The sequence below is a fragment of the Lissotriton vulgaris genome, chromosome 5, assembly GCF_964263255.1.
Source record: "Lissotriton vulgaris chromosome 5, aLisVul1.2, whole genome shotgun sequence".
Taxonomy (NCBI): Eukaryota; Metazoa; Chordata; class Amphibia; order Caudata; family Salamandridae; genus Lissotriton; species Lissotriton vulgaris.
In genome coordinates this window covers 821522181-821549152 of record NC_141693.1, presented here as the reverse complement: position 1 = coordinate 821549152, position 26972 = coordinate 821522181, and the positions used below count along the sequence as shown (strand labels likewise).

The following is a 26972-nucleotide window of genomic DNA, read 5'->3' as shown; positions in this document are numbered from 1 at the left end:
ATGCGTATGTTTTATTTTAATCCTACTACTTTGGCCACTCTTCCCATACGTAGCCTCCCAGCCATAATTCATACATGTAAGCGTCCATAATATTCTGTCTTGAGGTTGTATTGAAACAAATCCAGAGAGGGCATATCCTGCAACAGTCACTTCTCCCACTCATTCTTCAAATCAAAACACGCAACCGCATGACGTAGGTGGGACCCAAAGAATATAGTTCACTGTGTGGTTCACATTACCTCCCACATTGAGGTAATTGGAATTTTTATGGTCAAGTTATGTCCCCTAACGAGTACCCCATCGTCTCCATGTACGAGTTAAAAGTGCATGTAACTTCCCTCCGCAACCGAATTTAAAGACGCAAATACATTTGCGTCCAACGTTAACATGTCCTCTTTCAGATCCACCATGAATGGATTGATAATTCAGTTCCTAAGTATGCCGTGCCACCGTCTTTACATGGTGCACTTTCACGTTTTCCTGGCTCTGCCGAGTTAGGCCCTGATTCCTGCCATTGAACCACTTTTTCGTCTCTGTCTCCGAAAGCTGCAACGTGGAGATGAGATGCATCCCTGACCTCTGCCTCACTTCCTGCCAAGCGAGCGGTGCCCGGCTCGGCCTGCTCTGCCCGCCAAAAACAGTATTTTGCCTTCAAGATATCAGCGTAGCCAGTTCAGCCTCCTCGAAAACACATTCCTGTCTAGTAAAATAAGGAAACAGCACCCAGGCTGCAGAGTAAAGGGCGAAGCCTTCCTGTCCTCCTCATGTAATTCATTGCTTCCGTTACTATGGTAGGCCCTGGCTCTGCGCATCTGCACCTAGACACACATACATTCAGTGTAGCATAGCCTCTGCCCGAAAGACCTTTTCCTCCAGTATAAACATCCTCCAAACACAAGATATCAGATATGTTTCAGGAACAGGTCGACCTGACATGCCAGACCTAGGTCTTCTCCACTAGTGTTAAAAGTCAGACTCTTAGCTCCCTCCAGACGCACGTCAAGCACACGTCATATTAGCTGCGCGCGCATCCAGGCCATAGGTTTCAGCTGACTCTGCATGAATTCACTAAGCATCCACCCACTTATGACACTTTTCTGTGACGTTTCTAGTTCACGCCTCTGTGCACACCCATGTTCACACCTTTTCGCTACGCACACGTGTTCTTATCATATACATTTCACTAGTCACGCCTACTGTATGCAGTGCTATTGTGTCATTTTACTATATATGCCATGTACTGTGAATAAATCGTTGACATCTTTCCTGACATCTTCCCTTGCATGCTCGAACCCTTGTATTGATGGAACAGATCTCCATTGACTCGAGTCATTTCTGAATTAAAGCCCTTTAAGACTCAGGCACCCCGGACTCTGCCTTTCATTTGATTGAGCTATTCTTGTACTTGTAATTATATGGCAAAAACGATACGGTAAAATATTTACCACATAATTTGGCGCCCGAACAGGGACCCCTCCCCCACCCCACGCGCCGGAGATGCGTCGCAGGCCTAGCCCCCTGCCTCGGCCGTGACGGACCCCAAGCGCTTCCGCAGGATATCCTGTATCTCCCTCAGGCCCACGGAGGTGACGGAGACTGCGATCGACATCCAGACGAGGCGGTGAGGAGTGCGGAGGATCCCGACCAGAGCCCAGCCGAGAGAGCAGCGTCCGAGGTGTCGAGAGGCCCACCTGTAGTGCAGAGGCGCATGCGTAGTGCGCAGCAGAAGCGGTGACGTCAGTCCAGTCCAGTCGAGTTTCCGAGGCCTTCCGTTCCGTGCTTCCCGGTGAGTACCGTTGCTGGGGACGCATCAAGACGGGTGCATTGATTTGTATCCGGTCAAGACGGGTTTGGGTACACAGACCCGGTCTGCACTGTTTTAGCAGTGTATCTGTACTGTTTAGCAGTATATCAAGTACTTCGTGTATTCAACGGTTCAATTTTGTTCTCGTTATAGAATTAGTGGGTTGTCAATTTATGTTCGAAATGTTTCAATGTGTTTAATGTCGTGGTATGAGTGACTGTTTGCATATTATATTGTGTTCATTGTTTTCGTGTCCATTTTGGAGGCAGCAATGCCTTTATTCTCGAAATTACGACAGATAGGAACTAGAAAAGGGATACTTGAGGAAGCTGTTCCCATCCCACCCAGGGACACTCCTGGTCATTTTATGTACCACAAGCACGGCTTAGATGCCATATTATATCTAGACTTGTGGGTGGAATACACGAAAGATTTAGCAGAAAATCAGAGATGGCCCGTTACAGGGACATGGGATGCCGAGTGCATCATGAGAGTAGAAGAAGCGTTGTGGAAGAAGAAAGCTAGACAGTCACAGAAAGATGCCATTGAGTTGTGGCGTAAAGAATCACATAGACGGACAGAGAAAGCACTCAGAAAAGTAGAGAAAAGTAGAGAGGATTCCGAAAAAGCCAAAGAAAAAGAACTAATAGAAGAAGGAGAACGAGTTAGAATGGAACAACACGACAGACAGAGTAATGCCATTATGACAGGACTGTACCCAGTTCTGGCCGAGGGCTTGCCCAAGGCGACCCCGGAAATACCGAAGGACCTGCCCCCTCCATTGGTTCCGACTAAATCACGTCATAAGACCGCAGCAGACATTTTCCTTTCTTCCTATTTAGACGATGTAGCTCCCGCATATACTAATGCACCTGCCCATGTACCCGTACCACCTGCACCTGCTGACGTTAACCTACCCCACGATCATCTACCCCCAGGTCCGCAACAGCAAACTCCGCCCGCACCACATCCTGCTCCACATCCTCCACCTGTTCCCGCACCACCTCCTGCACCTGTTGTCACTTCCCCGGTAGTTTTCCCTGGTGGTATTCATCCACTTAATCATTTTGCCCAGGGTCCAGTCCCGTTACAAATACCGACTCTACAGTCAGGTTATGCTCAAGCCTCCGCCACAGGAGGTGCTAGAGGAGGTTTCCGTACCCCGCCACAGTTACAACGTATAACAATGAGAGATCTCGCAATGTCACGAACACCTAAAGGAGCTCCAGCTGAAAAACTTCAAGAACAGCTTAATGATTGCAGATATGATCCAGTGCCTGGTAGAACAGGACCCATGTTGTTAGCATCCCTACGTTTAAGACGTGTTACCGATTATTTAGTTTTACTGCCAGAAATGCCAGAACATCTAGACAATATGTATCATTTTATTAGAACAGGAGAAAGACCGGAGTCTGTTGGTGACGCCATGTCACGTCAGAAAGTTGAGAACAAAGGTTTAATCATGCGCTTTCTGGTTAATTGTTTAATAAGGGAACAAGATCAGGCAGGTTTTCCACAAGATGAGATGAAGAGATTGAACAAATGGAGCCAGAATATTTCTGAGGGTAAACATGATAAAGAGAAATGTGTACATGCTATGGTTAGAAAGATCCGTAAAGAAATAATAGATATACATGCCCGTCGAGAACCTGAAGAGCCACTCGAGTCAGACGACCCAACCTCCTCGCAGGAGGAGGATGAATCAGAGAATCTAGCAGAAACATCACAACAGACAGATAGAAAAATGATAGCATATGTAGGTAGGGAGAAACTCCCTAGACCGTATCCTTTTGATAGGCCCTTCGACAGACCCATTCGTAAACAAGAAACGTTCAAACCCAAGAAACGTTACCTTTGTCCGATACCAGAGCGATGTACCCTTGAGCATGTATTCCAGACGACTGACAAAGTACTAAAAGAAAGGATAGGTTATCAAGAACTCAATACCCTACGTGATCAGGAACTAGCCCGGTCCGCAGTACAGTGGGCCGGGGATGACAGTATATATAAAGACGATTCAGTAGTGCAAACGTTTTTAAGTCTTACTCCAGAAGAACAGCGACTAGCTGGTATATACATGACACAACACCTTATTATACAGTACGAAAACCAAGCATCTGATCCAGGTCCGTTATATGGTTTATTGCAAGACTTACTCCTGAGACGATGGAGAGGTCTAGGTACCGATCTAATTGAAACGATTTTAGAACAACGTCACAAATATAGAACGTTCTTGACTCAACATCTTGTTTCTGTTCCACCACCTGTAAGGCAATCATATAACTTTGACAAACAGAATCCTTTACGTGAAGTACATCCAGTCAGGAAAGATGATAATACCCTTGAACGTGTGTTCGTTTACACGCCTATAACTAAAATGGAATTATTAGAAATGAAGAAAATAGTGCCCAGTCATGATAAAGACCCCGCAGGTTTTCACCGTGAATTAAAGGACATGTTACTTATGGGGGATTACACCTATCCCGACATTATGAAAATATTGAAAGTGTTATTGCCTGCCGGTATTTACGAGAAACTCAAAGAAAAAGATTGGGAGGTGGGAGACAAAAAGATTGTTTGGGCTGAATTAGAAACCGAAGAAACTGGTCGAACCCCAGGTTTAGGTCTTGGGGACAAAACTAAAGCATTACCAGGATTGTTAGTACAGGTTTTGCCGAGATTGTTAGCAACTAAAAAGGAGGACTGGGATGCGATCTCAGCCTGCAAACAGAAACCCGATGAAGACACTAGTGATTTTTATTCCCGATTTGAGAAATGTTTTACTATTAATAGTGGCCTGAAATCAAGCAGCGAGTCATATCCACACCTTTTTCTATCTAAATTGGTCGAAAATTCTTTGCCCCAGGTTAAGAACCGTGTACTGAAAGTTGAGAGCACATGGCAAGCTAATTCGCCTTCCCAAATGTTACAGATGTTACAATATCACCAGAACAGAATTAGAGAGGAACATGATCACGAACAGAGACGTATGAAGGACACAAAAATGAAAATGTTAGTTGCTCAGTCAGTCCCAGCAGATGGTCAGAAAAAGGGCGCGACACATTCAAATAATTCAGCGGCTCCCGTTAAAGGGACATGCAACTATTGTAAACAGCCAGGTCACTATGTAAACGATTGCACAGTTCTGAAACACAATATCGCTACAGGCAAAACCAAAGAGAGACCACGTCCGCCCAGACAGGATCAGGTCCAGCAGCATGTTCCACAAAATGTACAACCTATGCATGTTCCACAGCAGACCGTAGCGGTACCACAGCCCCAACCCATTGCCGCGACTCAGCATGTCACACAGCAGATGTACCAGTATGCCCAATCCGATTACCCCGATTATCAGCAATACACATGAAACAGCCTAGAGAGGGAGGTTGGCTTGCCCCTTATTGAGGTCCCTGTAGATCAAGACGGTCCTTATGTACATAGCCAGGTGTTAGGGAAAGATAGAAAGTTTTTGATTGACACAGGGGCAAGCAGAACAACCATCAGTCACGAAGAGGTTCCAGGGGCACCCCTCTCAGGCTCACAGAATGTTTCCCTTGGATTTTCAGGAAAGCCTATTGTTAATGAAGTATCAAAACCAGTACCCCTTGCAGTTGGTCCATTGTCCCGAACTACTGATTTATTGCTCACGAAATCATGTCCAGAAAACTTGCTTGGTATAAAAACCCTGAAAGCTCTAGGAGCTGTAATTTGTTGTTCTCCGGAAGGAGTCAGGCTATTCCTTCGTGACTTCAAGGGCCATTATGTGTTGAGAGATTTTGATCCCAGGTTGCAGAATGTTCCTGCACATTTATGGGCGACAGGCCCTACTGATGTAGGTTGTATGCACATTACACCGTACCGTGTTACACTCAAGCCAGGAGTTATCCTACCACGTATTCGACAATACAAGTTACCACCAGATGCTGTAGTGGCTTTACTGAAAATCATTGACGAGCTCATTTCACAAGGAGTGGTTGTAGAAACCGACTCCAATGTTTGTAATTCTCCTATCATTCCGATTCTTAAACGTACTGATCCAAATGCACCTCCGGTCTATCGACTGATTATTGATTTACGCGAATTGAATAAATGCGTGGTACCACAGTACCCTGTGGTCCCGGATATCTCTTCGTTATTGACAGCTATTGATTCAGAGGCGACGTTCTTTACTGTAATCGATCTGAAGAACGCCTTCTTTAGTGTCCCCATTGATCCAGAAAGCCAGTATCTTTTCGGATTCTGTTTAAATGGCCGAAGCTTCAAATTTGCACGCGCACCTCAAGGATTCACAGAAAGCCCCAGCATCTACAGCCAAGCATTGAAACGACAACTTGACGATATTCACATGCCTCCCACTACTGCCCTATTGCAGTACGTCGATGATCTACTGATCACCGCCCGAAGCGAACCAGAATGTGAACAAGCCTCACTGACAGTTTTGTTGTTTTTGGCTGACAAGGGACACAAGGTGTCTCCTTCGAAGCTGCAATTCTGTGCCCAGCAAGTTGTGTACCTTGGGCACTTGCTGTCCAAAGAGGGGAGACAGCTAACACCAGATCGTATACAGTTAATTGCACATCTTCCACAACCCAAGACACAGAAAGAAGTACGAGCCTTTATTGGACTCACTTCTTATTGCAGACAATGGATTCCCCAGTATGCATTTCTAGCCAAACCACTCATACAGTTGACAACACAGGAGGCAGCGTCTTCGACTGTCCTCCCTTGGACTCAGGAACAAACACAAGCTTTTGACGAATTAAAGAAAGCCTTATGTCAAGCACCTGTTTTAGAGACACCATGTTACAGCAAACCTTTTACACTTTTTGTCACAGAACGCGATGGCACAGCGTTGTCGGTTCTCACGCAGCTCCAAGCAGACAAACACAGACCGTGTGCTTATTTTTCGAGCACATTAGACCCAGTAGCCCAGGCCTTGCCTGCGTGCTTGAAATCAGTTGCAGCAACAGCTCTAGCAATCAGACAAAGTGATTCCATTGTATTGGGACACCAAATGACAGTACAAGTCCCAAACTCTGTGGAAGTTCTCCTAAACAGAACACAGACCCAACACTTGACCATAGCACGACTGACAGGTTATGAATTGACGTTATTCCAGCCACACATAGAAATCAGACGTTGTAATACACTGAATCCTGCTACACTTTTACCTTCGAGCACAACAGATCCTACTCCACATGACTGCGTAGATGTAGTCGACACGGTTACGAAACCCAGACAAGACTTGACAGATGTCGCACTACCCGATCCAGACCTGACACTTTATGTGGATGGTTCATGTATGAGAACAAGTACAGGAGAGCTAGTGGCCGCATATGCAGTGACCACTGAAACTGAAGTCGTAGAAACACATCGCATTGACACCCTGTCAGCCCAAGCAGCAGAGCTCATTGCTCTGACCCAAGCCTGTATACTAGCCAAGAACAAGAAAGTAAACATATACACAGATTCACGTTATGCATTCGGAGTCGTTCACGACTTCGGTGTCCTCTGGCAAGAGAGAGGTTTCCTGACCTCTCACGGAGCCAAAATCCAGCACGGTCTCCTCATTCAAGCACTGTTAGAAGCGATACATTTGCCTACAGCCATAGCCATCATGAAGTGTAAGGCACATACGAAAGTAACAGATAAGATTTCCCAGGGTAACGACTTTGCAGATCAGACAGCGAAATATACAGCGCAGACTCATACACAGACGACTGATATGATAAAGACTGATGTATCATCACTGACACACAGCATGACAGTCAGGGACCCCGCATTAGACGTCATTGATATGCAGACACATGCTACTCCAGACGAAATCAAGAAATGGGCTGAACAAGGAGGGGTCTAGACAGATCAAGGTTGGATGACGAGGGGAAAAACCACATGGTTCCTCCCCGACTCTATGGTTCAAGTCATCATCAACACTGCACACAGCCCAGCACATTTAGGAGAAAAAGCCATGTTAGACAGTGTACAGAACCTCTGGTTCAACAAGCATTTACGAGCAGCAGCAAAACAGAAAGTGCGTACCTGCATGATCTGTTGTCAGTTCAATCCAGGAAAAGGGATTCCCGTAGAGCAAGGTGGATTTCATCCTCCTGACTATCCTTTTGAAGTCCTCCAGGTGGATTATATCCAGATGGACAGATGCCGAGGATTTAAGTATGTCCTCGTAGTTGTATGTGCCCTATCCCGATGGACAGAAGCGTATCCCCTCCCAGATTACACTGCCCCGACCACTGCCAGGCAGCTGGTTCGTGAGTTTTTCCCTCGGTACGGTTTGCCCCGTGTCGTGTATTCAGACAACGGTCAGCCATTCTCCTCTGAACTGATGAAGCAGATCTCACTCCCATTGGGGTACCAGTGGAAGTTTCACTGTGTCCGGCATCCAGAGGCAGCAGGTCTCGTGGAGCGCCACAATCAGACACTGAAAACTCGACTTGCTAAAGTGTGTAAAGAGAAAGGCGTAGACTGGATAGTAGCATTGCCGTTGCACTGTTTAATATGAGAATGGTAGCCCATTCAAGGACAGGGCTATCTCCGTATGAGGTGGTCTTCGGTAGACCTCCTAATATGTGGGGGACGCCTCTGCCGAGAAAAATAACCGATGTTGAAAGTACTATGCTGACAGATTACCTTGCTTCCTTGATGTCTGCACTACAATCTTGTCGTTCACAGGTTGCTGGAGCCTTCCCAGACAACTCCGAGGTGAAGCCACATGCACTGGTCCCGGGAGACACTGTTGTTGTTCGGAACTTCGATAGGACGAGCCCTTTGGAGCCCCGCTGGAAGGAGCCGAAGATTGTTTTGTTAACAACCCGGACTGCAGTAAAGCTAGAGGGGAGGAAGGGCTGGGTACATTCCAGTCACGTTAAAAAATTTCATGGTTTCTCCTGAAGACCTCTGCCATGAAGGGGGTCGTCTCCTTTCTATACCAGCTGCTGCTCCGCTCGGCCCTTTCCCCCAGACCGCGCTACATGGAGCAATGGGAGGAGATGGTGGGGAGAGATATCACTGATGTAGAATGGTCGGCGCTTTGGAAGGACATGACGCAATTTAATCATTCCATACTCCTGAGGGAGGCGCATTTCAAAACTCTTACGCAAAGGTACATGGTCCCGGCTCGACTTCATCGCATCTTCCCGGCGGTCACGGACAGGTGCTGGAGGGGTTGCGGCCTCCTGGGGGACTTCCGCCACATTTGGTGGGATTGCCCGACCATTAAGCCCTTCTGGATCGAGATCTTGTCCCATATTAAGGACATTCTGCAGTACCCTGTCGACGGCTCCCCTGAGTTCGTGCTACTGGGATTGAGAGACCCCGGCCTTGAACACCAAACGCGGGCCGACAAAAAGATCCTATGGCTGTGTCTCGGCGCGGCTAAACTCACGTTGGCTTCAGCCTGGAAACGGAAGGAGGCCCCGGCGGTTTCCCTTTGGCACTCTAGATTGTGGAGACTTTTGAGTCTCGAGAGAATGGCGGATATCTTTATGGGCAACTACAAAAGCTTCAGGCACGAATGGGGCCCCTTAGTGTCCTTTCTTTCTGCTGGCTTGCCCTCGGCTGTGTGCCCGGCGTCATTGAGGAATGTACATTTATTTCAGCTCTAGGGTGTGATTGTTGGATGAATGGGGGATGCGAGCGGCGCCGTCGGGGGGGGGGGGGGAGTTCTTGGGGGGAGGGGCTGGGTGCTGCATTGGGACAGTTGCATCGCCGAGATGAGGCTTACTTGGAGAATGGGGCGATCATGGACTATTTATCGGCTGCACTAACTGAGCTACCCCATGCTGGGGGATAGATGCGGGACTGCCGACACTCTCAGCACATGTAGACAATACCGGCTGGCTTTTTGTTTTGCTGCTCTGCCTCATCTTACTTTCACGCTTCCCACTGTGTGGGACCATCTACGCACCTAATGTGGTACCTTTTGTTTATTGTTATTCTTCTTTGTCTGCAAAATAAAAAAATTTACAAAAAAAAAAAAATTTCATGGACTTTCGCCAAGCCCTGACTCCCAGAACTCTCACGTACCAAAGACAGACATTAAACTCCCTTTTCGAGAGAAAACTCCCCAAGAGGAGTACAGACTAAAACTAAGGTCTAGTAAGTCAGACAGTTTAATTGTTTAAGTCCCCCTCGGGTGAAGCGGTTAGGCAGTTTCTGACAATGTACAAGCTAGATCCAAATAGAGAGAGAGATAGACAGGAGATCATGAAAAGAAATCGTTACTGTAAAAATCTCCGTAGTAGGTGCATCTGCACCCGGATTATTATGTTTTTTCTGAGTCTTACGTTAATTGGCATCAGCCTGATGTTGTACATGTATTTTCCGATTGCACATTCTTTTTCTAATGACACTGCAGAACACACGTTTAGTGAGCTGCCTCCACACGAACTATCTAACCGACTTGCGCTGCGCAACAATTCATTCATCAGTATGCTACACCATTTCCATCGGACCAGCAATGCTACCAATTGTTGGATATGTGGCCGACTCCCTCCCTATCAGAAATACCAGGGAGTTCTGCCCCTCTTCCCTTACCCGTTTACACACAATGGTTCCTGTGGTGCATGGTTTAGTTTAATTAATTCCGTAGATGCTGATTTCATAGTTTTCCAGGGCAGTTGGGTATGGGGAAATCTGAACACAGTTCTGAATAAGGCATGTTTCCCGGACAAGGAGGGTCTTCCCCAAAGGACAGGGACCGACCTAGAAAACGAAGTGTATGGATTAGGCAATTTTACACATGATCTCATGATTCTAAATGTTCAGTCAGAAACTAGACCAGACTTGCCATCTATGTCAGTATTGCCAGTCAAAGGTGAATTATGTGTCAGAAAGAATGGTTCAGTGCACCTAGGTCATAGTGAATGCACTACTGTGATCGAATTCAGTGATAAAGGCAAGTCTACATTCAAAGCTTCCCGCCATTCCTATTTCATTTGTGGTCATACAGCTTATATACGTTTACCCCTAGACTGGGATGGTACCTGTTACATTGCATTCCTACTGCCTCCTGTTTTTCTAGCCCCTCCTGATTACCACAGGAATTCCCGCCTCAATCTAGTTAGGCACAAAAGAGACCTTCCATTAGTTGATTATACTGAAACCGCATGGGAAAAATATACAGATTTCAATAAAGGATTCTTTCCCTACTTAGGCAAAGTGTCCAATAGTAAATTGATACGCAAATTAACCAGAACTCTCGAAGCAGTAGTGAATGAGACTACTTCAGCTTTGGGCAACTTAACAGAGGAGCAGTCTGCTATGAGACTTGTTGTTCTTCAGAACCGCCTTGTCCTTGAGGTCATCCTGGCCGATAGGGGCAGAGCTTGTAGAGTCATCGGATCCAGTTGTTGCGTGTTTATACCTAATAACGCGCCTTCGGTCTATAAGGCCATCACCAGACTTCACGAAATTGCCCATCAGATACACCAGAACCCAGGCTCCTGGACTTGGTCCGGTTGGCTCTGGGGTGTAGTAACAGCCTGGGGATGGAAGCTATTGTCATTCCTAGGGATTATATTGGCCGTCGTATTCAGTTGCTGTCTATGTCTTCAATGTGGGCCAGCGATTTGCGGCTTGTGCGCCACATCTTGTATTCCCCGCTCAAGTGCACGTTCCCATTCCCGATTGAAAAAAGAAGAACAAATGATGTTATACGAACAAATAGATGGTCTCATGAAAATAGATATATCCTAATGGGTCCGTAGGGGACAAGGAGGGAATGAGGTAATTGGAATTTTTATGGTCAAGTTATGTCCCCTAACGAGTACCCCATCGTCTCCATGTACGAGTTAAAAGTGCATGTAACTTCCCTCCGTAACCGAATTTAAAGACGCAAATACATTTGCGTCCAACGTTAACATGTCCTCTTTCAGATCCACCATGAATGGATTGATAATTCAGTTCCTAAGTATGCCGTGCCACCGTCTTTACATGGCGCACTTTCACGTTTTCCTGGCTCTGCCGAGTTAGGCCCTGATTCCTGCCATTGAACCACTTTTTCGTCTCTGTCTCCGAAAGCTGCAACGTGGAGATGAGATGCATCCCTGACCTCTGCCTCACTTCCTGCCAAGCGAGCGGTGCCCGGCTCGGCCTGCTCTGCCCGCCAAAAACAGTATTTTGCCTTCAAGTTATCAGCGTAGCCAGTTCAGCCTCCTCGAAAACACATTCCTGTCTAGTAAAATAAGGAAACAGCACCCAGGCTGCAGAGTAAAGGGCGAAGCCTTCCTGTCCTCCTCATGTAATTCATTGCTTCCGTTACTATGGTAGGCTCTGGCTCTGCGCATCTGCACCTAGACACGCATACATTCAGTGTAGCATAGCCTCTGCCCGAAAGACCTTTTCCTCCAGTATAAACATCCTCCAAACACAAGATATCAGATATGTTTCAGGAACAGGTCGACCTGACATGCCAGACCTATGTCTTCTCCACTAGTGTTAAAAGTCAGACTCTTAGCTCCCTCCAGACGCACGTCAAGCACACGTCATATTAGCTGCGCGCGCATCCAGGCCATAGGTTTCAGCTGACTCTGCATGAATTCACTAAGCATCCACCCACTTATGACACTTTTCTGTGACGTTTCTAGTTCACGCCTCTGTGCACACCCATGTTCATACCTTTTCGCTACGCACACGTGTTCTTATCATATACATTTCACTAGTCACGCCTACTGTATGCAGTGCTATTGTGTCATTTTACTATATATGCCATGTACTGTGAATAAATCGTTGACATCTTTCCTGACATCTTCCCTTGCATGCTCGAACCCTTGTATTGATGGAACAGATCTCCATTGACTCGAGTCATTTCTGAATTAAAGCCCTTTAAGACTCAGACACCCCGGACTCTGCCTTTCATTTGATTGAGCTATTCTTGTACTTGTAATTATATGGCAAAAACGATACGGTAAAATATTTACCACAACATACTCGGGGCAAATTCAGAGCGTCTACTTTCAACCTGCTTCGCTAGTCAGTCTGGACCAGGGCCTGGTCCGTTTCCTTAGGCAATCATGTATTCTGGTACAGTAGCAGAAATGATTTCTTAAATATTATGAAATGCAAGGAAAACCCATACCTTCCAGTCTTTGAATTTTCGCCTTCACAGAAATCACAGTTTCAAAAGGAGACACTCTCAGCTCAAAGCATGTTCCTGTGAGAGTTTCAATAAAAAGCTCCATAGTTTCATAAAAAGGAAGTTTGTAGTGAAATGTTCCAATGTTATCTTCGTTGAAGTAAGGTGGCTCTTTCTTATTATCCATTGCACATTTTTTTAGAAATTCTTCCTTGGATACATTAGCAAGTGCATCGTAGTTTCAACTGGATCAGTTACAAAAGCAAATGGCAACGTGCCTTTCATATTTCAAGGGGAGACCTAAAACAATAAAAAAAAACATGATCAAGACACTTAAATAACAATTTATCAGCGGTAAAAATATTTGTGGCCCAATAACATGTTATTTTATTTAGAGGAACTGAACTCAATAAACACATATTCACACATTAGTACAGTGCAAACGCCAAATTCCACGTTATTGCCACCGTACAGCAAAAAAAGATATAGTAAAAACACTGTTCACTGCCTAAAGATTTCATGTTACAGGTACTTCACATAAAAAAATTAAAAAAACCTGCTAATAGCCACAAGGCTTTTTCAGTTACTTTATTTTGCTACACATATTCGGGTTTTGGTTACATACCGATTATTAAAACAAAAACGCCGTGCCATACATGATACATTCAGATGAATAGAGTGTAATGAAGTATTACTGACCACTGAAGCAGGCTATGCCTCGTGCTCGGTGCCCCCTCAGCAGTTTAGCAGCTCTAGCTAAAAACAATGTATTTTTCCAGGTGGATAAATACAGGGAGACATGAAGTTCCTCCGAGAGGAAACGAGGAGCCATTAGAAAATGCACTTTATTCACAGAGTTCAGTTGTGAATGAAGGAGGTGCTGCGATGATAAAACACTCTTAATCACAGCTTCCCCCTTCTCACCAGGCCAAAATGAAACCGAATTGGCACCCGAAGAACACTAAGGCCTGGTCCACGAGTGAGATGCCTAACTGACCTTACTCTGGCCAAAATATCCCTTAATGTTCCAGTTTTCTAACATAACAAAACAAATTCACAATTAAGTACTGCCTGAAGGGCCCATATTGAAGGGGCCAAAAGAACAATGACTTTGTTGATGTATGTTCACAACATACATGTCGAGATCCCACTCTAAACTTTAGTAGTCCGACTGCACAAGGTTAGATTTTAGTCGGGGACAGATAAAAGAAAAAACATTCGAATAAGTCCAACACAGCAGATGATCCGCTAACCCCACGAACATGCTCCAACAACGGACAATAACGGGATAGCCTCTGCAGAAACCTAGATACATCGACACAGTCATCGTTCATTGACTGAAAACCTCAGACCTTTAGCCCTGAATAATCTGAACTCTGCTTCTGATCTGAACCAGTCAAGTAAACTCCACACACCATACAAATTAACTTCATAGGGAGGGCACAAAATCATCAACAAGAGAACCTCATACAATGATAAATCAATCAACATTCCGGGAAGATAATCCTCATCTCTGTGTCCTTGATAGAATAGAAAATTAATGACGTGAATGATTGAAAAATGTTCCTTCTATGTCAGCAACGGGGGTTCAAATTATGCTTGTTTAAAGCTAATTCACCACTACAGATGCAACACTTAAAATAAGTTTATAATTTAAAAAAATGTAGAGTCTGAAGATCAATTAGCAGCTCTCATATTGTCCTCCAAACAAGACTACAACACAAATTACCTGGATGCCATAGCTCCCCGTACTGAATGTGCATCAAACAGACACATCCTCCCCAGGCTCCACAAGCAACCATTTAACCCAATGTCTGAACGCGGCAGAGGCCACCAAAACCAAAGGGTTTCTGTAAACCAATGAACAATTACCCAGAAAGATCACGTGTGATCGACCAGTTTTCTAGCTCGTTATCTTTTGGGCATTGAATAGCACACAACTGTGGATTGTCAGGAAAACTGGGCTAGAAAATACATTTACAAAACGTTTCTGTGGTCCTGGAAAGCTGGAAATAAACTCCTTCCGGAGTAAACACTCTACCTGCAAATTGAGCTCTCTGATGTCCAAGATTATATGGTCTGAGATGACACACAGATGGGTAACCAGTTTGGCCAATAACTGCTTACGAATTAAAATGGAGTTCTCTGGCCTGCCCTGTATGAATATAAGCAACAAATTGACATGTCGGGGTTTCAATACTTGAATGCCCCGCATAATTCTGCAGACTAAAGGTTGCTCTCCGATGGGTTTACTGCCCAGGGGGACATGGCTTGCAGAAAAGACAGAACGAAAATTGCAATCAGATCGATAAGCCTTACCATCCTTGGTGAGAGAAGACAAGAAGTTTGCTACCTTGGATAAGTATGCCCCCACGGGATTATGGGTGTTGGAAGACCAAGACTGGGTGAAAAACAACTCAGCCTGCTTTGAACGCCTGTCAGGCCTCAACGTCTACTGAAAGATGACACGTCATGAGGCAAAGAGTCCCCTGCACAAATAGGGGGTATGGATTGCCCAAGGGTTCAGTCAGAAGTTCCTACATTAGAGGGAGCAACACTGTAAGCCTGAATGAAAGATCCATTAGTTGGAAACCAGGACAGATCTCCAGAGAGAGAACGGATTCCCTTTCTGATGTCTCGCCTGAGTTGCCACTCAAAAAATCATTAGAATGGGGGAGGGGGGGGGGCATACACAAACCCCTTGAAGGATGACATTTGTTGCCAAGGCCAGAGGATCAGGCCATCACCAGAAGATCTGGGGAAGCTAGGTGTTCAGATGGGGAGAAAATAAGTCCACCTGGAAAGGACCCCATAGCTGTTGAAACCACTGAAAGATTGGGGGGGGGGGGTGCAGGGTGGGATAACCTACAATCTCTGGAATCTTTCACAGATCTGGAATTCCAAACGGCAATTGTGTTGGAACAAACTAGCAGATCTTCTGCAATAACCGAGTTCTTGTGTAGCAGATAAAAATGACAAAATATTCTTGCCATTCTCCACGGTCATGAGAGATAGGAGACTCCTAGATGTGTCAAAAATTGTGAACCGTTGATATGTTAAAATGGCGATAACAACCCCAGATGCTGAAGTCCCTGGGATGGAGAACCAACGGGTGACCCTCCCACCCTGCTTGGGACCTAAAAAGATGGTACTACAAAACCCTCTCGTATGGTGAGAAGCGAGGGAGATGGCTCCTTTGGCTAACTTACTTTGAATCTTCTGGTCGATGACCGATTGATCTGGAAGAGAAAAAGACAGAGGATAAAGGGGCACCATATAGGATGGTCTCCCATAATACTCTATCTGATAGCCTTGGACAGTCTGGAAGACCCAGGCATCTGATCTTAGCTATTATTTCCAGTACCAAGACCAGATCTTCTTGCAAAAGACAGGTACTTCTATGGGCAGTACTTTTGCCCCCAGTATTGCTGGACTATATGTCTACAATTTTGAGAAAACTCATATTCTGGCTAACACCAACCCATACACTCTCAATGTTATCCTGTGGCAGAAGTACATTGATGATGTGTTGCTAATATGGAAGGGCACAGAGGAGAGCCTTTTGGCTTTCTTTGATTGGATTAACACCTGTGACCCACATTTGAGGTTCACCCACCAGCATAGTCGAGAAAGCATTGAGTTTTTAGATGTGACGATCACCAGGACTGGTGATCATTTAACTACTAAGACGTATTATAAACCCACCAGTAATAATAACCTGCTCCATTTTACGAGTTTTCACCCGCGTCCTTTGCGGGAAAACTTACCCTTAGGTCAGTACCTACGAATACGTAGGAACTGTAGCAGTATCACAGACTACAAGAAGCAGGCAAAGGATTTGACTGATAAACTTTCACACAGAGGGTATCCAGCAAAAATCATAAAGAAAAGTTGCAAACGGGCTAGAAATCAAAACCGTGAAGCCCTATTAGAAGATGAATCAAAAGAAGGAGGACCTGAAACACCGTTGACTTGTGTAACAACATACAGCAACATCTCAAATTTAGTAAACCGGACTATAAACAAACAATGGAGAATTCTGACTAGCAATGCCTTGAGTGGCAAAAACCACTCTTTTCCTACAGGCGTAAGAAAAGCCTGAAGGATGCACTAGTGCACACTCGCCCTAACAAAAAGAATGCAACACCGAACCCAAATGTACTTACTACCTGGGGTTTACCATCAGTGGTGGGCCATTACCCATGTGGTGGATGTAGTGTTTGTCATTTGACCACGGCAACTAAAACCCTCAACTTAGAAGAAGGAAAAATCTGGCACCAGAGAAGTCACACTAATTGCAATACGAGTAACGTGGTTTACTTGATAGTCTGCCCATGTCTCTTGAGATACGTGGGTATGACTACACGAAAAATAAAGCTACGTATAGGAGAACATCGTAGCAATGTCAGATGCCAGAGAAATACAACCAAATTGACAGCACACTATCTAGAACAGGGGCATGGTCCGAATGATCTGAATTGGACCATCATAGAACACCTGGAACACAGTAGTGAGAGTTCTTTATTTGAGAAAGAACAAAGATGGATACATCGTTTGGCAACCAATCGCCATAGACTTAACGATGATATTCCGTGGGGGTCAGTGATGAGACGTTAAGATCCGGCCGCCTATGAATATTGCGAGTGACGTACCTGTATATTTACTGAGGAGGGGCCATCTAAAGGGTACAAACACAGGGTTTACCAGCTTCCTGTTATAAATGCACATATGAGGACGAGACTTACACTATTAAGGAATAAAAATGTGTAAATATAGCATTCCCCTTTTTTCAGTTTTTTCTCATAGGTGAGGTTGTCAAGTTTGAGTGATTGTGCTGCAAGGTCGGCATCTTATTCTCGTGTTGACAATCGGGATGTCTTTCATTTAAGACCAATGATTTCGATTGTGCTTAGAGAAATAATTCACACATTTATGTGAATAGAAAATGTCCACATGAAGATAGGCGTTTTTTTGTCATTTTTTGTCAAATTATGGGCCTGAAATAATTACGGCTTTAGAAACCCATAGATTTTGACATTGTGGTGAACGTTTCGAGAATCAGGTCATTGCAGCTTTAAATCTCCCAACAACCACGGTCTGACCTGATCACGTGGTAACTAAGCACGTAGGTCACGTAGGACCGCGGAAGTTGAGAAGAATGTTTTGACTGCGGTTCGAGTTGTCTTTCGAGCCGTGGATGAGCCAAGACTAGGTGGGGACGTGGGGAGCCGTCAGCTAGCTAGTGAGTAAAGCAAGCGTGTTTACACGTTTTTTTGGAACTTCGAGTTACACGCCCCGCCTGGTTTGTTGGTGTTCGTTTATTAACCAGCATTATCTAAATAATAAAATCGCCATAGAGTAACATGGCGCAACCCACCAGTGCGCATTTGTTTTCATAATTTTGACCTACACGTGGCGACTGATATATAATCTTATTCACAAAAAAATACTAAGCCTCTATTAAAAGCCAATGCGCAGACTAAATAAACTCAATTGTTTCCGTTCTATGGGGGTAAATCTTTTCTTTCACGTTATTTTTAATTAGACGCTGACGTGAAGATTTCCTCCACCATGGACTCATGGAGATATTTATTTAGGAATGATGAAGTAAGTCACTACGGAAACTTATAACAAACTGGTCTAATATCATCTATTGCAAACTTTATATGCGATTCGAATATCTAATTTAGGCTAATACAACCTTGATAAAAGAGAGAATGTAAATGACCTGAAGTTCGATTGTTTGTTTTTCCTAACAGATCCTAAAGAGAAAGTTCGTCTTTTCCTATGTTTAGGAAGAAATTGGAAAACTAACTGAGTGAGTTTCAAGATGCAAATCACTATAATGCATAATCCAGAGTCTTCCGATTATACAAGCGTGATTTTACTATGTAAATACGGATGACATTAACACCAATGGCCCACCTGTATATTTTTTCTCGAAGGAAAACTGTTTGTTTTTAGTTTTTTTACCTAATGAAGATCTAGGGCAGGAACGAGTAGCCAAGATCTAGAGTAAAGATTTACGAATAACGCTCCTGGAGATTGCTTAGCAACATAAGGGACGCAATAAATAGACCACTATCACCAAGATGGTTGAGAGTGGTCAAAGTCTGTATATCCCTCCACCATAACGGCTGGGGCTAGATACATGCTTTTAAGTAAATACACATGGTTTGACTGTGTCACAGGGTGAGTGATGGGTAGTTCATAAGTTTAACTGTGGTAAAAACCTGCAAATGAGGAAATATTCTAATAATGAATCACTGTGAACTTTGTTTATTGGTTTCATTGCAGATTCCATAATCCTCATATAACAGAGGTAACGCACCTGAGTTTTTTTACCAATACTGCGAACACAAGTTGGTAAAGACGCGTTTATACATTTGATCATCCATCCACCATGAGTAAACACTTTAGGGGTGTACTGCCTCGTTGGGTGAGCTTTTTACCTTACTGGTCCTGAGGAATGCTGGGTCGAACAAGACCAGAAAGCTGAAACATGTCGACCGATTTTTAGGACAGGGAGTTCAAATTTACTTAACTCTTTTTCGTCCGTTCAAGCACATTGTTTTTAACTGAGTTCGAATCACCCCTCTATTAAAAGTGTTGGTCGAGGGAGTGGTCTATACTCATTTTAATCTGCACCTTTTTGGTTTGTTGTATCCTTACACGCACTAACTACAGGAACCCGATGAAGACAAACGGCTACCTACCTAGTGTGGGTGCCTGAGGGTTCCTTTTTCCTCTTGGTATTTTCACTACCTTTTTTGACACAGCTATTAATTTTGCATGGGGCACTGAAGGGGGTTGGTGGACGGTTCGTCTCACTGTTTCTCCTTTTGAGCTTTATGTATATTAATGTTAAAGATACTCTTTAGTTGTTTTTGATTAGTTATGAAGAAACAGGTGAATCTGACCACCCTTCGCCCCCCCCAAAAAAAGATCCCAGAGAGGGAGAAATCAGGTTCACCTATAATAGACAGATGAACTCCTCCTTTCCTCCAGCTCAGAACCCGTTCCTATCATGCCTGACTCTGCAGACCGGGAAGGATAGAAGATGTAACCAATGCCGTAATCTTGCCAGGAGGAGCTCTGACAATCCTAAAACCCACACTGGAGATCTCCGATGAAGGCATGGCCAGGAGAAGAACCTTGAAAAAAGCATGGCCCTGTCAAAAAGGTTGGAGTGGAATACCCTTTTGAGGGAGGATTGAGCATTTACTTGGGCTGTACATGGGTTGACAAAATTTGCCCATGCCTTTATTAAAAGGATCGCAAAAGTGGAGGGCGTTCGCTATAGGGTCCGCTTCTGCGGATGTTAATTCAAAAAGGTTTCTAGAAACATCAGTATTGCCTTCCTGCTCTCCGTAAATATGGCACAGTTAGCATAGACCACGTGGCAAATGGCACACTCGCCCCAACCCGCTAAGATTTCGGCATCAATGGGGCTACCTGTGTCTATACCGTCAACAGCCACATCAAAGGATCTTTGCTAGCAGTCTGTTAACATCCAGCAGGCAAGACTGCCAGACTTTATCCATGCCTTTTTAGTTTCCTTAGAGAACTTTTTCAGAAAGATACTCATATTGTGGTTATCCACTTTCAGAGTGTCTGACACTTTGTACTCAAAAGTCAGAGGGTGCATCCTGTCCTAAGCCTAGACCGAACCTCCTTTTCAAATCTTTTACGTGGGTGGGTATGCAGGTCAGCAGTGACTTCCTGCCACTGGGTCCAGTCACTAGATATGGGGTGAGCAATGTCCTTGGGTCAAAGTCAAGGAGATCCAACGGGAACCAACTCTGGGAAGGGGTGGCATGGTGAGAACAGGGCTGCCATCGTGGGGTGTTGCAGGGTCAGTTTGGGTGTCCTCGTTCTAGGGGAGAGGACTAGAGGGAGGGGAAGATGGGGATCGGAGCCAGCAGGGGTACTGTAAATGTAGTCCATCAAAAAGGATTTGGAGAGACGGGCAAAAGCGTCTAAGTGGGGAAGTTTAGCACCTTGAGCCTCAGGGAGAGGTTCCTTGGAGGGGCATGGAAGAGGAGTTCCTTGGCGATGTGGTAGAATAGGAGTGGGTGGAATGGGGATGCACTCGGCAATCATGCGCAGTTGGCAAGTGAAGGGCTGTAGGACCAGAGCCTTTTCACATACAGTGTTGAATCGATGAATCTAATATCTCAGCTAATTCTTTCCCCTGTCTGAGTTACTTTGCCTTATAAGGCTCACTTGGGGTCAAAGACCTCGGTTTATCCATAACCGAGAGTAAAATAAATCCAAAAGGTATAAGGGGAGAGGAGAAGGGTTGAACCAGGTACAATCAGGAGGGTAGCAAGAAACCCAATACCGTGGATTGGCCAAGGTCAGCACCTCATCATGCCAAAGCTATTATCACCTTAGTAGTAATAATAAGAGGACTGTAAAGTCTGCAGTCGATGTGGGAAAAACAGAACCATGCCAAAAGAAACAGGAAAACTGCCCAAAGATCAGTAGAAGATGAAAGGAAGGGGGGGGGGGAACAGGTCCAGTCAAGGCCTGGAAGATTCGACAGGCTCACCGATGTAATTGCCCTTGCAGCAGCCATGTCGCCGATTACCTGCACTGGGCCTCAGGGAGAAACAAGCATTTGCAATGCAATAGGTCTCGCATTAGGAAAGTTTGAGCTATTGGTCTTGTAAATGACAATTTTTTTTATTTATGCGTTTTTAAAAATAGCTAAATTAATAGCTTTGTCATTTACAATGCCAATAGTTATAACATTTGCAAATGTTTTGTACTAGGCACACAATTGTCTTACTGACATATAATTTGTATTAGACTGTGCTGAAAATGCACGGTGTTGTCCTACTTTTCTCTACACTTCCTGGGAAGAGACCCTTTTATCCCCTTTAATGACCTTGAGAAGGTCAGGCTTGCTCACTGTGTTATGTTGCTGCAATTTGTTTTGAGTTCCCTGTCCATCCCCGAGTACATTAGATCATACAGAGGTACTAAATTACATTTAATAAAGAGAATTGTTTTGAAACCTGAAACATTCACAAAGCCCATCATGCCTTCCTGATGACGCCATTAGTTTAACAAGGAGACATGTCCATTTGGAATGCCCACATATGACTAAATAATTAGAACAAGTGTATTACATGGTAGTAATATTATGGTCTAATAAATCTGGTTAGTGCTCGCCCTCAGCTGAATGACTTCAAACTGCTCTCAATTGCGATGGCACTGAAAATTGCAGCCTGGTAAAGCGATTTGCCCAAAATCACCCAATCTGATCTAACCAGGAAGCTGGGATTTTGATCTCTACTTCCCGAATCAAACATTGCATTGTGTGGATGGTCACTTCTCTAATATTTCACACCAAAGACAAAGCTCTGGGCTTTTATATTCTTGCGAGTAATTTGCATAGTTTTCAGTAAATTCCATGTTACATTAATGTGACGGAAAAAAAAAATTCTTAAGAAAAGGACAAAGTTAAGGGCAATCAAACATAACTATTTGGGAAGTGTCAACACATTAGTGGAAGCAACTATAAACATTATCATAACAAGGAGGTTTAAGAGATCCGACAAGCATTCACGGGGACAGGCGAAGCACCGCCTGGTTGCAGACAAACACGAAGGCACACTTTCTGCAATTAAACTCCCAGAGCAAGTGCAAGCAGTAAAGTAACAGTGGGGGCAGAGAGGAGTGTGGCCCTGCCCAGGAACAGACTGCAGGAGGCTAGCACTGCCTGGCACTGGTTTCAACATCCTGCTTTCCGTGTGGCCGCTGCCTGCTGCCTCGAAGTCTGCTGATTTCCACCTGCACAGCAGCAAGAAGGGGGGACTGAGGCGGAGCCCACGGTCCTGGACTTGGGGCCTCGGTTTCACCTACGCTAACTACCCTCGCTTGATACCCCTGCATTAATGCAGAAAGGAAGACCCCACCTGCATGTGGTGCGGTGCACTACAGAGCATGAAAACTCGCACTTCAGAAAGAAAACAACCTGTTGTAGGCCGACACGAAATTGGAAAACCGCGGCCCTGAGCACTCCCTGCAAGTGTGTGTGCAATCTACACGTCTCCAGCATTACCTCGTTCCGAATTTAATGAAGTGTCCCTTTTGGGGTACGGAAATGTTATTTAGGTACAACATGACTATTCATTCGGCAGTCACTTTTTGCAATAGATGGCTGAACACGTGGAGGGGCCTCTACGCCACCCCCATGGACACCAACACAACCTACAACAATGACAAATATTCCACCGCAAAAATAACAAGTTCATGTTGTAGGGTGCCGCCGCGCTGCCCGCGGCGACCCGGAAGCTCTTAGTCGGCCGGCCGATCCGGTCGCGGCCGACCGGAAGTCCCGCCTCCCGAGGTCCGCGAGCTGCCGGCGCATGGAGCGCCCTGCCGGTCCGAATCAGCCCGGGTCCCCAGGAGGGGGCCGGGGAGAAGGAGGAGTGTGGCGCCTGTTGCGGGGCTCCTCGGGCCTGAGGGAGCCCCGATTGTGAAGAGGAGACGAGACGCGCCGCGCCGCGAGGAGCGGAGCGCGAGAGGAGCCCGCCGGAAGAGCGCAGTCGGTGAGTGGGGCCCAGGGCTGAAGTGAAGTGCGTACGTGCCTGTGTGTATGCCTGGGAGGGGTGGGGGAGGGGGAGTGTGTGTGTGCGTGTGTGCGAGGGAATGTGTGTGCGCATGCGTGACTGTGTGATTGAGAGAGAATGCGAGGTAGGGGATAGTGTGCCTGTATGTGTGCCTGTATGTGTGTCGTATGCCTGCGTGTGCATGCGCGCGCCTGTGTGTGTGTGCGTGCATGCAGAGGGGTGGGGGGCTGCCTGTGTGTGTGAGCAAGGGATTTGATTCGCGCATGCGCAGCTACCAGACGCTCGCTCCCGAGGTGAAATCTGACCTCGTCAAAGCGCGCGTCTGGTAGCTGTCCACATTCCTAAATACGGGCCACAAAAGGTCTGACGCAGACACTCTCAATGCTCACGCATTGAGAGTAGGTCTGCTCGACCTAAAAACATTGCCACAGGTGCAGCCCGGATAAAAGGCTAACAGTGCGCTGATAAAAGGGCAGCTCCGGCCTCACAGACCAGTCTCACACACCCAAAAGAAGACACACGGGTGGAAATAAGGTCGTAAGGAGGGAAGACTAAAGAGATCGGGCGGCCCTCTGAAGGGGGTTAGGGGAGGAAATCGGGAGGCACACTGGAAGTGTTACAGAACCCTTCACAATGCACCAAATTGCAAAGGCAAGAAGAATAACATTTGCAACATATGTATAAATTTATTATAACAAGAAACACTTATCTGCTGCAGCAGCAGAAAGGAAAGAGGCGGAGTCCTCGTGGTTTGTCTATAATATAGGTGTGTGTGACCTGATTGGTTGATGGACTTCTGGAAAATGTAGTTTTGTGTTTACTGTATTTTTATTGGCTGCTGTGAGTTTTGTAATAAAGAAAAAGCAGCATTATGAGAAACTGGTCCTGACATAGAATTGATTTACATGCAAGAGATTTTGGGAAAGTGCTTGCAGGTGCTATCTATTGCAGTGTCAGTAATTCTGCATACAATTGAGTTTTGTATAACTTCAGTCTAAGTATGAAAATTGTTGTTCTAAAAAACATAACATGTTAGCTCTCTATGCCACACAGAACTTGACATTTTAAAGAACTGATGTTGATTTTATATATCATATCGAATTATTTCAAACGTACTAGAGAAAAATGTTTTCTTTACAAAAATGCACTGCAATGTAAATGTTTTTAAGAACAAATCCATTCATATATACTGAACAGCTATGCAACTGTAAAGATACTGAATGACATTGTAATAAATAACTATGTATGCAGTTAACCAAACACTAAAAAGATATGTAACCCAGAAGACAGTTTTAAAGTAATATTTCAAGTCATAGCTTGTGTTGGTGATTTAACTTTAAGATTAGCACATCACAAGCATGGCGTATCTCCTGTAATTTCCTAAGAATGGCACCAATTGCTTTTTCACCATCATCTGAATTATTTATTCGAAAAAACACTATCACCACCCTTTTCACCAACGCCCATAGGTGGCACCTCAAAATGACAAAAAATAAAGCAACAAAATACCTATAAAATTCCTATGTTCTCCTGTTACAATGACCTTGAAAATGTAATGGTCAAGAGATCATAACATCAACAAAATATTTGTCTGCACTTTAAAAAGTAGGTCCTGCCATTCCATGACAGCCTTCCCAACTACCAGATGGCTATGTATCCCCGCTTGGCAATGTCAATCAAAACAGAGCCATAGGGGGCGTGGCCAAGATGGCCACCTACGAGGAGGCTAAACTCGGAGGCTTCCCGTGCCCGATCCCCTCATCGGCTGTATCCTGCACAGGCTTCCCCATCGGCACCCAAGGGTGGTAGGGAGCCAGGGTGACACACCAAGCCCGCTTCTGAGCGCAACTCCGAGCCTCCGGAGCCATAGAGAGAGCCAGCTCCGACTCGTCGCCGGCGGCCGCGAAATGGCGCCCTGCCGCCAGAAGCGGTGAACAGACAAGTCCGAGGCTGACAAGGAGGGCCACCGGGCTTGACAAGGAGGGCTCCGGGCTTCTCTGGCCTAGCGGACCCTCTGAGGGCACAGTATCGGCCCCGGTGTGCAGCACTTGGCAGCAATCCTAGATGGCAGGGAGCTCCGGGGGCCCGGCGAGCATCATGAGGTGTTGTGACGGCAGCGCGCACGGAGGCGCGAAAATCGGGGCCGCGTGGCCTTCTCCGACGCGAGCGGGGGCGGTTCTCCCCCTAGCTCAGCACAGCCACAGGTGTCAACTCAGAGAGTCAGAGGCAGGTCCCCGCCTGAAAGGTGTTTCAAGGAGGACTGCACAAACCCTTTACAAAGACGGTGAGCAGAGCGGGGCGATCGGGCCTTGGGGCCCATGCTTCTGGAGGGCCACGGCATGACTGTGAAGGCCGAGGTGCATGACGAGGACTAGTGGCCTGTTGCTGGGCGCCCGCTGACGTGGGTGCCCTTTCTGCGGGCGCGGTCCCTATTGCCGGTGTTGGACCCGTGGACACACGTAGGCGCCCTCCCACCCAAGAGACCTAACAGTGCTCAATCCAAGGCCAAGAAAGTGGTTGGGCCAGGGCTCCCCTCTCACGCAAGGGCCTGCACTGCGCGCACTGGGGCCTTCGAGGGCGCTACAGACGGAAGGGAGCAACAACTGGAGGGAGGCACCGTGCAACGCAGAACTGGCGGCCTACGCTAAGGACATACTAGGCTAGGTCTTATCCAGCACGGGCGGGGGCCATTCTCGGCATAGCCCCGGGTGCCAATTCTGAGGGGGCAGTGGCGGTCCCCGCTTGTAAGGTGCATCAAGGAAGACTGCGCAAATTCCTTCCAAAGACAGTGAGCAAAGCAGGGCGACCAGGCCTGGGCGCCGGTGCTTCTGGGTGGACCCCAGCGCCGATGAGACTTTGAAGGCCGCTGGGCAGGGCGTAGACTCGTGGCCTATTGCTGGGCACCCACTGATACCGAGGGCATTATCGCTACAGCAGGCGAGGTCCCTGCTGCCTACTATAGACTTGTGGTCATACGAAGGCGTCCTCTCACCCAAGCGCCACAACAGTCCTCAACCTAAGGCCAGGAAACTAGCTCAGGCAGGGCTCCACTCCCACACAAGGGCCTGTACTACACGCACCTGGGCCACTACAGGCGGAGGGGTGCAACCACCGGAGGGAGGCACTGTGCTTCACGGAGCTGACAGCCAACACCAAAGACATTGCCAGATCAGGGTGCCTCTTAAACAAGTAACACCGCGCCGCACAGGGCCTGCTGGGAGAGCGCGAAACTAAGGGGACTCCTTCCTATCCTCCCCCACAGACGCGCGGACCCCAACACCGAGGAGACACACCCTCCAGCTTGCGGGCTCGGGCTTTTGCTTGGCGCTCTAAACGCACGAGGTCCTGATGCAGGGGCCAGCCCAGGAGGACTCTAACAGCCAAAAGAGGAATACTGCAGGTGGAAGGCGACAAACTATGGCCAGTGTGGGGAGGAGAGGTGGGCGCACGCTCACGGATATGCTCCTCAACGGCCCCCCCAAGGGAGAAAAGGGGT

At 46.3% G+C, this 26972-nt stretch overlaps 1 protein-coding gene across 2 annotated transcripts in view; it reads right to left on the bottom strand.

Moving 5' to 3' along the window:
• Positions 1–26972, bottom strand: part of ZFAND4 (zinc finger AN1-type containing 4) — a 333346-nt gene that overhangs the window by 269021 nt on the left and 37353 nt on the right. For both annotated transcript variants that reach the window (XM_086922308.1, XM_086922307.1), the window contains exon 2: positions 12897–13193. In XM_086922308.1, the coding sequence (XP_086778434.1) occupies positions 12897–13080 (184 nt within the window). In that variant the 5' untranslated portion in view covers positions 13081–13193. The remainder of the gene's footprint in view (positions 1–12896; positions 13194–26972) is intronic.